This window comes from Muntiacus reevesi, chromosome 3 (assembly GCF_963930625.1).
Source record: "Muntiacus reevesi chromosome 3, mMunRee1.1, whole genome shotgun sequence".
NCBI lineage: Eukaryota > Metazoa > Chordata > Mammalia > Artiodactyla > Cervidae > Muntiacus > Muntiacus reevesi.
The window spans coordinates 92,075,803-92,088,278 of NC_089251.1; the positions used below are offsets into that span (position 1 = coordinate 92,075,803).

Genomic DNA, 12,476 nt, shown 5'->3' on the forward strand with positions numbered 1-12,476 from the left:
TCTGACTCAATCATTCTCTGACTCTTTCTCTCTCTGATTCTCTGTCTCTTTCTGCATGCACAACTATCTGTACATGGGATCCTTAGAGTAGATTGACCAAATTCATGAACTTGATCCAGCTGGCAACCTGATTTATGTGTATTAATCACAGAGAGTTTTTATCTTCCCTGCACCCGACCCTCCAATACTGACTTAGTAACCAGTGGTATGTGTTTCTGGCTCCTCTTGGAACAAAGGCCTGCTCACAGCTCCTATTCCTGCATGGTGACAAGACCGTTTGTCTTTGTAGTCCCCAAGAAGCTAACCTAATTGAGCAGAGCCGGCTGTGAGAGAGGAGTGAGTGGTGCAGACTATAGAAAACTAATCATCGCTTGGTTCAGTCAGCAGGGATTCAACAGAAGGATTATTAGTTTCTTGTCCTGGAGAGAGTATGGGGGATGAGGGTCTTACCTGTCATTGAGACAGCAGTAGATGATGGGGTTGTACATGGTAGAGCTCATGGCCAGCCACATAATGGCCAGGTAAACCTGCTGAATAAACTTCTCCAGGTAGAGATCAGGGTTGATGTAAGGCAGGAGGAAGAAGATGTGGAAGGGCAACCAGCAGATAGCAAAGGTGCATACAACAACGATCATCATCTTAACCACCTGGCAAGAGAGTGAGACAGGTAAGACTAGTAGCCCATCTTCCCTTTATAATGGTTCCTTTCTCTCTTATCCTGGCCACTTACTATGCACAGTGTGATATGCAATATAAAGTAACTATCAATATAATAACACCTTTCAAGGTGGAGGAAGGACCACCTTGTGGTACCAAAGGACTTTGGTTATATCAGTGATTCCCAGAGAGTGGCCCCAGGACCAGGAACATAAATATTACTTGAGAAGTTGTCAGGAATGCAAATTCTTAGACCCCATTCCAATCTAACTGAATCAGAAGCTTTAATTGTGGGACTCAGAGTTCAGTGTTTGAGAAGCCCTTCGGATTATTCTCATGTGCATTCATGTTTGAGAATATCATATCATACTTCTGGGCAATGGCTGGAGAAGCCAAGGGAGACCAGATTAATGAGCAAAGGGTGTTCAGGAAGAAAAGATCCAGGAATGGGGAGAAAGCAGCAGAAGGAAAAGGGCCATGAGTCAGAGTAGGCTGCTAGACTTGAAGACTGGGGGAGGGAAAGAGAATGGGTAGGATTTGGATAGTTGCAGCAAGGAATTGTCAGATGTTTAAAGGGAATATTCATAAAATGGCTTTATGAATATAGGGTGATATAACCCATCCCTTTTTATTCCCAAGAAATCTTAAGAGAAAGAATGACCTAGAAGATGTGTGGCCAATATAGTAGAATAAGAAGGCAGTGAGTTCATCTCACATGGGCACACCAGAATTACAACTAGTTACAAAGCAACTATATATGGGAAAAGCTGAAGACTAGCAGAAAAGATTTTCTACAACTAAAGATATAAAGAAGGAATCACAATGAGATGGGTAGGAGAAATAGAGATGCAATGTAGTGAAGATCCATACCCTTGGGAAAGTAAACCACAAATGGAAGGATAATCACAATTGCATAGTTCCTCCCCAAGGAACAAGAGGTCTGAGCCCCACGCTGGGTTCCTAGTGGGTCCTGAACTGGGAGGACAACACCCAAGACTCTCTGACTTTGAAAGTCACCAGGGCTTATACACAGGAGTGTGAGAAGATTGTAGGAAACAAAGATTCTGTTCCTAAGAGAGCCCAAGTCAGACCTACCTGCTGACCTTGAAGTCTCCTGGAGAGGCAGGAGGCAATTGGGACCACCTCCAAGGATGAAAATACTGGTGGCAGCCATTTTAGGGACATGTCCCTCAAGGGACATCCTACCTTGAGGACATTGATTTTGGCAAATGTCATTTTGGAGTTCTCCTTTTAGCCTGTTAGATCTGGGAGCTTACCCACACACCAGTGGGCTGATATCAGCCCCAGAGCCCTCATTGACCCATAGTCTTGGATAAGACTCTTGAGAGTCCCTTGGACTGCAAGGAAATCCAACCAGTCCGTCCTAAAGGAGATCAGTCCTGGGTGTTAATTGGAAGGACTGATGCTGAAGCTGAAACTCCAATACTTTGGCCACCTGATGTGAAGAGCTAGCTCATTTGAAAAGACCCTGATGCTGGGAAAGATTGAAGGTGGGAGAAGAGGACGACAGAGGATGAGATGGTTGGATGGCATCACCGACTCAATGGACATGAATTTGGGTAAATTCCGGGAGTTGGTGATGGACAGGGAGGCCTGGTGTGCTGCACTCCATGGGGTCGCAAAGAGTTGCACATGACTGAGCTATTGAACTGAGCTGGACTGAAGGAATTCCATACTGTTCTCCATAGTAGCTATACCAATTTACATTCGAAACAACAGTGTAGGAGGGTTCCTTTCTCTCCACACTCTCTCCAGCATTTATTGTTTGTGGATTCTTTTGATGGTAGCCATTCTAGCAGGTGAGAAGTGATACCTCATTGTAGTTTTGATTTACATTTCTCTAATAATTAGCAATGTTGAACATCTTTTCATATGTCTCTTGGCCCTCTATATGTCTTGTTTGGAGAAATGTCTATTCAGGTTTTCTGCCCATTTTTTGATTGGGTTGCTTGTTTTGATGCTGTTAAGCATTATGAGTTGTTTGTAAATTTTGGAGACTAATCCCTTGTTGGTCATATCACTGGCAAATACTTCTTCCAATCTGTGGTTTGTCTTTTTGTTTTGTTTATCATTTCCTTTGCTGTGCAAAAGCTTTTGAGTTTAAGTTGGTCCCATTTGTTTATTTTTGTTCTTATTTCCCTTATTTTAGGAGATCAATTGAAAATGATATTGCTATTATTGATATCAGAGAGTGTTCTGCCTATGTTTTCCTCTAGGAGTTTTATAGTGCCCAGTCTAACATTTAGGTCTTTGTGTGTGTGTGTGTGTGTGTGTGTGTGTGTGTTGTTTTTTAGAATTATTTTTTAATTGAAGGATAATTGCTTTACAGAATTTTGTTGCTTTCTACCAAATATCAACATGAATCAGCCATAGGTCCCCTCTCTCTTGAATCTCCCTCCCATCTCTCTCCCCATTCCGCCTCTCTAGGTTGTTACAGAACCCCTGTTTGAGTTCCCTGAGTCACTCAGCAAATTCCCATTGGCTATCTATTTTGCACATGTTAGCGTATGTATTTCCATGCTACTCTCTCCAGGCATCTCACTCTCTCCTTCCACGCTCCCCCGACACTATGTCCATAAGTCTGTTCTCTATGTCTGTCTCTCCACTGCTGCCCTGCGTATAAATTCATCAATACCATCTTTCTAGATTCCATATATGTGTGTTAGTGTACAATAGTTATCTTTCTTTCTGACTTACTTCCCTGTGTATTATAGGATCTAGTTTCATCCACCTATTAGAACTGACTTAAATGTGTTCCTTTTTATGGCTGAGTAATATTCCAGTGTGTGTGTGTGTGTGTGTGTGTGTGTGTGTGTGTGTGTGTGTGTACTTCTTTATCCATTCATCTGTTGATGGACATCTAGGTTGCTTCCATGTTCTAGCTATTGTAAATAGTGCTGCAATGAACATTGGGGTTCATGTATCTTTTTTTGGTTCTGGTTCCCTCAGGGTATATGCCTAGGAGTGGGATTGCTGAGTCATAGGTTTTATTTCTAGTTTCTTAAAGGAATCTCCATACTGTTTTCCATAGTGGCTGTATCAGTTTATATTCCCATCAACAGTGCAAGAGGGTTCCCTCTTCTCCACACCCTCTCCAGCATTTATTGTTTGTAGACTTCTTGATGATGGCCATTCTGACTGGAGTGAGGTGATATCTCATTGTAGTTTTGATATGCATTTCTCTAATAATGTGTGGTGTTGAGCATCTTTTCATGTGTTTGTTAGCCATTTGTATGTCTTCTTTGGAGAAATTTCTGTTTAGGTCTTTCCCCCTTGTTTTGATTGGGTTGTTTGTTTTTCTGGTATTGACTTGTATGAGCTGCTTGTATATTTTGGAGAATAATCCATTGTCAGTTGTTTCATTTGCTATTATTTTCTCTCATTCTGAACATTGCCTTTTCACCTTGTTTAGAGTTTCCTTTCCTGAGCAAAAGCTTTTAAGCCTAATTAGGTTCTACTTGTTTATTTTTGCTTTTATTTCCATTACCCTAGGAGATGGTTCATAAAGGATCTTGCTTTGATTTATGTCATCGAGTGTTCTGCTATGTTTTGCCTATGAGTGTTCTGCCTATGTATTCCTCTAAGAGTTTTATAGTTTCTGGCCTTACATTTATGTCTTTAATCCATTTTGAGTTTATCTTTGTGCATGGTGTTAGGAAGTGTTCTAATTTCATTCTTTTACATGTAGCTATCCAGTTTAAACAGCACCATTCATTGTAGAGGTTATCTTTGCCCTATTGTATATCTTGCCTCCTTTGTCAAAAATAAGGTAACCATAGGTGCATGGATTTATCTCGGGGCTCTCTATCTTGTTCCTTTGGTCTATATTTCTGTTTTTGTGCCAGTACCATAGTGTCTTGATGACTGTGGCTTTGTAGTATAATCTGAAGTCAGGAAAGTTGATTCCTCCAGCTCCATTCTTCTTTCTCAAGACTGCTTTGGCTATTTGGGCTCTTTTGTGTTTCCATACAGATTGCTTAATTATTTGTTCTAGTTCTGTGAAAAATACCCTTGGTAGTTTCATAGGGAGTGCATTGAATATATTCGGATCTTTGTGTAGTGTCCCTTCTTATCTCTTGTAATATTCTTTATTCTTTATTTTAATGTCTATTTTGTCTTATATGATGGTTGCTACTCCAGCTTTCTTTTGATTTCCATTTGCACGGAATATATTTTTCCATCCTCTCCCTTTCAGGCTATATGTATCTTTAGGTCTGAAGTGGGTTGCTTGTAGACAGCGTATATATGGGTCTGGTTTTTATATCCATTCATCCAGTCTGTGTCTTTTGGCTGGAATATTTAATTGATTTACATTTAAAGTAATTATTGATATATATGTTCTTAGTGCCATTTTCTTAATTGTTTGGAGTTTGTTTTTGTCACTGCTGATGGTGATTGCAACCATGAAATTGAAAGACAATTGATCTTTGGAAGAAAGGCTATGACAAACCTAGACAGCATATTAAAAAGTAGAGACGTTACTTTGCCAACAAAGGTCCATAAAGTCAAAGCTATGACTTTTTTAGTAGTCATGTATGGATGTGAGAGTTGGACCATAAAGAAGGCTGAGTACTGAAGAATGGATGCTTTTAACTGTGGTGTTGGAGAAGACTCTTGAGAGTCCCTTGTACTGCAAGGAGATCAAACCAGTCAATCCTAAAGGAAATCAATCTTGAATACTCATGCTAAAGCTGAAACTGCAATAGTTTGGCCATCTGATGTGAAGAGCCAACTTGTTGGAAAAGACCCTGATGCTGGGAAGAATTGGAGGCAGGAGGAGAAGCGGATGACAGAGAGTGAGATGGTTGGATGGCATCATTGACTCAATGAACACAACTTTCAGCAAGCTCTGGGAGATGGTAAAGGACAGGGAAGCCTGGAGTGCTGCAGTCCATGGGATTGCAGGGTTGGACATGGCTGAGTGACTGAACAACAAATTGCCATTTTCTTAATTGCTTGGGGTTTGTTTTTGTAGATCTTTTTCTTCTTTTGTATTTCCTGACTATATAAGTCCCTTTAACATTTGTTGTAAAGCTGATTTGGTGGTAGTAAATTCTCTTAACTTTTGCTTGTCTGTAAAGCTTTTGATTTCTCCATCAATTTTGAATGAGATCCTTGCTTAGAGTAATTTTGGTTGTAGATTTTTTCACTTTCAGTATTTTAAATATATCCCTTCTGGCCTGCAGAGTTTCTACTGAAAGATTAACTGTTAATGTATGGAGTTTCCTTTGTATGTTACTTGTTGCTTTTCCCTTGCTGCTTTTAATATTCTCTCTTTGTCTTCAATCTTTGTTAGATTGATTAGTATATGTCTTGGCATGTTTCTCTTTGGGTTTATCCTGTATGGGACTCTGTGCTTCTTGGACTTGACTGACTATTTCCTTTCCCATGCTGGGGAAATTATCAATTCTAATCTCTTGAAAAATTTTCTCATACTCTTTCTTTTCTCTTCTTTTTTTTTTTGAATGTTGGTGCATTTAATATTGTCCCAGAGGTCTCTGAGACTATCCTTAGTGTTCTTAATTTTTTTTCCTTTATTCTGCTCTTCAGCAGTTATTTCCACCATTCTATCTTCCAGCTCACTTATCTGATCTTCTGCCTCAGATATTCTGCTATTGATTCCTTCCAGAGTATTTTTAATTTCAGTAATTGTGTTGTTTGTCTCTATATGTTTATTCTTTATTTCTTATATATCTTTGTTAATTGATTCTTGCATCTTCTACATTCTATTTTTGAGGTTTTGAATCATCTTTTCTATCATTATTCTGAATTCTTTTCTGGTAGTTTGCCTATTTCCTCTTCATTTATTTGGACTTGTGTCTTTCTAGGTTGTTCCTTCATTTGTACAGTATTTCTCTGCCTTTTCTTTTCTTTTTTTAAAATTTTTTTTGTATTTGAGGTCTCTTTTCCCCAGACTTTGAGGTTGAATTCTTTCTTCCTTTGGTTTCTGCCCTTGTAGAGTTGGTCCAGGGGTTTGTGAAAGCTTCATGTAGAATGTGACTTGTGCTTGCATCCTTTTGGAAGGGGGTGAATTTTTTACCCTTCTGATGGGCAGGGCTGAGTGAGATGGTAATTTTGTCTGCTGGGTTTATGTTTTTGCTTTGTTTGCTGTTTGGATGAGGCATCTTGCACAGGGAGCTACTGGCAGTTGGGTGATGCTTGGTCTTGTGTACAAGTGGTTGTTTTTGTGGGAGTTCTCACTATTTGATATTCCAGGGCATCTGGTCCCATCACCTCATGGGAAATAGATGGGGAGACAGTGGAAACAGTGTCAGACTTTATTTTTTGGGGCTCCAAAATCACTGCAGATGGTGACTGTAGCCATGAAATTAAAAGACGCTTACTCCTTGGAAGGAAAGTTATGACCAACCTAGACAGCAGATTAAAAAGCAGAGACATTACTTTGCCAGCAAAGGTCGGTCCGGTCAAGGCTATTGTTATTCCAGTGGTCATGTATGGATGTGAGAGTTGAACTTTGAAGAAAGCTGAGCACCGAAAAATTGATGCTTTTGAACTATGGTGTTGGAGAAGACTCTTGAGAGTCCCTTGGACTGCAAGGAGATCGAACCAGTCCATCCTAAAGGAGACTAGTCCTGGGTGTTCATTGGAAGGACTGAGGCTGAAGCTGAAACTCCAGTACTTTGGCCACCTCATGCGAAGAGCTGACTCATTGGAAAAGACCCTGATGCTGGGAGGGATTGGAGGCAGGAGGAGAAGGGGACGACAGAGGATGAGATGGCTGGATGGAACCACCGACTCGATGGGCATGAGTTTGAGTAAACTCTGGGAGTTGGTGATGGACAGGGAGGCCTGTGCTGCGATTCATGGGGTCACAAAGAGTCGGACACAACTGAGCGACTGAACTGACTGAGGCTTAGGAGTTCTCTGGTAGTCTAGTGTCTTGGAGTCAGTGCTCCCACTCCAAAGGCTCTGGGTTTGGAGACTCTCCAGGGGACAGAGATTCCAGAGGTGGTTTGGTATGGCATTAAATGGGATTAAAATGAATATACAAAAATGAGAAACAAAAGACGCACCCCACACCAATAGCAATTACAAAATCAGGCAAATAATAACTAAAATAATAGAATATACACACATACATATACACCCATAAACAAATCCAAAATAGTAAAAAAAAAAAAAAAAAGTACAATAGATAGACCCGTTGAACAAAGGAAACCAAAAATGGTATCCACCGGTTAAGAACAAAGCTAACTAAAGCACAAACTAAACAAGGTGCCAACTGGGGAATAAAACAATGAAAACAGAAGAAACTAACCATATGGTGAGAAAAAGAAAGAAAAGAACAAAAGAATAGAAGTGTAAAGTTAAATAGAAGTAGATAAAGAATACACACAGATTTGTTGCATTTCTATATACTACTAATGAACTATCAGAGGAGAAATTAAGAAAAGAATCCCATTTACAATTACTCAAAAAGATTTAAATATTTAAGGATAAACTGAACCAAGGATCTAGAAGAATTGTACATGGAAAACTATAAAACATTGATAGAATAAATTGAAGAAGACACAAGCAAAAGTTAATATAGATCAATATATAGCATGCTTACAGAATGGAAGAATTAATATCAAAATGACCATGCTACTGAAGGTAACATACAGGCTCAATGTAATTTATCAAAATATCAAAGACAATCTCACAGAACTAGAACTAAGAATTCTAAAATTTATATGGCCACACAAAAGACTCCAAATAGACCTAACAATCTTGAGAAATAAGAATAAAGCTAAGGGTATTATGCTCCTAATTTCAAAAAACTATGCTAAAATCTATAGTAATCAAAACAGTATGGTATTGACACAAAGCAGACACAGAACTCAATAGAATAGAATAGAGATCCCAGAAATAAACCCACACTCATAAGGTCAATTAATCTGTGACAACAGAGGCAAGGATCTACAGGGGGAAAAGAAAGCCTCTTCAACAAGGTATGTTGGGAAAGTTGACCGCTGCATACAAAATAATCAAACTGGATCACACTGTCACATAATGATTGGACATAAAATCAAAGTGCATGGAATTAATAAATTCAAAGTGGATGAAAAACTTAAAGACCCAAAACCATAAAACTTCTAGGAGAAAAAAGCACCACCTTTTTTGACACTGGTCTTAGCTGGTTTTTTATTTGTCTTCTCAGGCAAGGGAAACAAAAGCAAAAATAAGCAAGTGGGACTACATCAAAGTGAAAAGCTTTTGCACAGTGAGGGAAACCACAAACAAAGCAAAGAGGCAGCCTACTGAATTGAAGAAGATATTTGCAAACAATATATCTGTTAGGAGATTAATGTCCAAAATATACAAAGAACTCATGTAACTCAACATCAAGAAAACCATACAACTGCATTAAAAAATAAGCAGGGACTTGTATAGATGTTTTTTTTTCTAAGAAGGTATATAGGTGGCCAAATGGCACATGTTAAGATTCCCAACATCACTAATCAATAGGGAACTGCAAACCAAACCACAATGAGATATCACTCACATATATCGTAAGGCTGTATTACAAAGAACAACTAAGGGCTGACGAGGAGAAACTGTTAGTAGAAACACAAGCTGGTGCAGCCATGCTGGAAAACAGTATGAAGATTCCTTAACAAACTGAAAATAGAACACCATATGATCCATAAATATCCACTCGTGGATATTTATCCAAAGGAAACAAAGACACTTTAAAAACATACATGCACCCTGATGTTTATAGCAACATTACAATAGCAAAGATATGAAAGCAACTTAAGTGTCCCCTGATAGAGGAATGGGTATAAAAATGCATACAATAGAATATTACCCAATCATTAAAAATAAAAACTTGTCATTTGGGACAGCATGGATATATGCAGAGGGTATTATTCCAAGAGTAAGTAAAATATCATATGACTTTACTAATATGTGGACTCTAAAAGCAAAACAAAGAAACAAACAAAACAAAAACAGATTCATAGATGTAGTGAATAAAAGGATGCTTCCCAAAAAGAAGGGGGATGGGCAGGTGGATGAAATGGGTGAAGGGGAGTAAGGGGTGCAGACCTCAAGTAAGTCATGGGGATATAATAAGCTATATAAGGAATATGGCCCATAGTATTTTAATAGCTTTGTGTAGGGACAGATGGTTGCTAGAATTATTGTGGTGATAATAGATGTAAATGGCCAATCATTATGCTATACACCTGAAACTAAATACTATTGTAAGTCGACTATATTTCAATAAAAAAGGAAAGCTATCTAGCATCTGCACAATGAAATACTATGCAAAGAGGTACTAAAAGAGGGGAAAAAAGAATGAGAAAGGTGTTTCTATATTGAGTTTTGAAGATTTTGTGGATACTATTAAATTTAAGAATGAGGGGAAGAAAAGTGCATATTTACTATTTATGTAAAAAAGAAAAGAATATATGTTTATTTGGTTTATAAATACATCACAATATCTGAAAGCATTAATAACAAATAACGGTGGTTACCATGGTATGTGTGTGTGTGTGTGTGTGTGTGTGTGTGTGCATGCGCGTGCGCACGTAAGTGCATAAACATTTGGGAACTCAGTAGACAGAGGACCTAGAAAGGAGTGAGCCTTTTCATGGTAAGACTCAGTATATTTTTTGACTTTTAATTTTCAAACAATTTAAGACTCCCCAAAAGTTGCAAAAATAGGCCAGGATTCTCAGGTACCCATCACAAAGCTTCTCCCAGTGATACCATCTTACCTAGCTATGCCACACAATCAAAATCAAGAAACCGATGATAGTACAGTACTATTTACTAAAGTACAGGCTGTATTTGGAATTTGCCAGCTTTTCCTTGCACTTTTTTGGTGTATAGTTCTATGAAATTTTATCATATGCAGAGATAAGTAAAAAATCCACAGTAATCAGGATACAGAACTGCTCCATTATTGCAAGGAAATTCACTCATGCAATCCCTTTGTAGGCAGATTCTTCCCCCAGTACTAATCCTGGCAATTCCCAGTTTGTTCTCCATCACCAGTTTTGTTTCTTTTAGTACTTTTTGATGTTTGAACGAAATGAACGTATTATTTTGTCAAATTGTAATAACTAAAGAGAACTGAATAGCTCTTCATGCTTCTGTAGTTAAATCTGTGTAAAAATGAATTGATAGTTTTCTGTTAGTTTTAAGGTGAGAATGAGGGGGCTTATGCCTGTACAGTCAGGTCTAGGTTACAAACACATTGAAGGACGATTTCTTCCTCCCCTCCCTTTCCCTGCCCTCCTTTCTACAGTTCTTGGGACCCAGGGACTGCCTCCGGGACTCCTGAGGCTCGGGCTCACATGCTTACCAGTCTGCCACCTGTGCCAGGGTGGGTTAAGTGCTGCTAGCCCTTGGCTCACCTTGCGCTTGGCGGAGACTTGCTCGTGGTAGCGGTCAGAGGAGTCCCCAGGTATCTCACTGGCCCACAGGGTGATGCCCACTACGGTGTAAGCATAACCTATCACCAGCAGGGGGAGGAAGTAGATCAGCACAGTCACGCAGATGTGGTACCTGCAACAAGGTGAATGGGAGCAGTCAGTTCAAGAAGCAACAGGGCTGGTCAAGCCTTGACAGGTACCTGTCTCAGACTAGCTACTTGCATGAACAAGTAGGTGATCTATTAGTAGATAAAGTAGAGAAAGCAAGTCTTTTGGACATGTTTTTCTTGTGGACTTTTCCATAATGGAGATTCCTGTTCAGAATGAAAAGAATCAACATTAATGAAAGGGAACTGAATTTGTTGAACATTTACAACAATTTTAGTTGATGTTAAGTTCAGTATTGCTTACTGCTCCCTCCAAAGAAAAATGCAAACTTAGGCTGAATTAATAGAAGGATATTTTCTAGAATAAATAAGGTGATTGTACCACTCAATTGTACTTGTCAGATTTAAACTTAAGCTTAGTTTTGATGCAGGGACATGGATCAAAGACCAACTAGTACACTCAGATGAGAACGATTGTGATGGTTAATAAGACTTGTTTAGTTGCTAACTTGTGTCTTAATCTTTTGCAACTCCATGGACTGTAGCCAGCCAGGCTCCTCTGGATTTCCCAGGCAAGAATACTGGAGTAGGTTGCTATTACCTTCTCCAACTGGATCTTCCTGACCCAAAGATCAAACTCGTGTGTCCTGCATTGGCAAGTGAATTCTTTATCACTGAGCCAAACTATTCTAAATGACAAATGGATTCATGGATATAAGTATAATTATCTTGGAGAGAAACAAAACTTATCCCAGAATTAGGATCAGCAGGAGAGAGCTACAAAGTTTAAGCTACTTATAAGCATAGTTCTTAAATATATATCTCTCGATGGAAGCTGTCTGGGTCTCTGAGTTACTGCTTGAAAGACAATTACCAAAGGATTTGAGTCTGACTGGAACATGAACAAGAAACAAACCTTTGCAGTGTCAGCCCACAGATTCTGAGGTTTCCTACAACGGCACAACTTGTTCTATTCTGTTTAAAGTGAGGGTCATTGTAAGTTGGACATTTAAGTAAGTTATTTGAATTTTGAGAAAGAATATTTTTTCTCAGAGGGTCCTTGGAAGGTGTGGCTAGTTATAGGGCTTTCCCTCTGATGTGAGTGTAATGCAAAAGCTCAGATTTTCTAATAGTAATAACATGAGAACAGCTAATATTTGGGGAGATTTACTCTAGGTCACTCTGTTAATAATTACATTAATGATAGTGTTAATAGCAGAACTGGAAGTTAGATTTTATTTAGTGAAGAACACAATGCCAAGGACTTTACTGGCAATATTTTCTTTAACCCTCAAAACAAGGGTAG

General features: G+C 38.9%; 1 protein-coding gene across 1 annotated transcript in view; it reads right to left on the reverse strand.

The window, feature by feature from the left end:
- The window catches only part of TACR1 (tachykinin receptor 1), a 164,008-nt gene that overhangs the window by 1,565 nt on the left and 149,967 nt on the right, over positions 1–12,476 (reverse strand). The window contains exons 3-4 of the mRNA XM_065927425.1: positions 11,046–11,196; positions 451–647 (exon numbers count right to left, since the gene is read on the reverse strand). Of these exons, the coding sequence (XP_065783497.1) occupies positions 451–647; positions 11,046–11,196 (348 nt within the window). The remainder of the gene's footprint in view (positions 1–450; positions 648–11,045; positions 11,197–12,476) is intronic.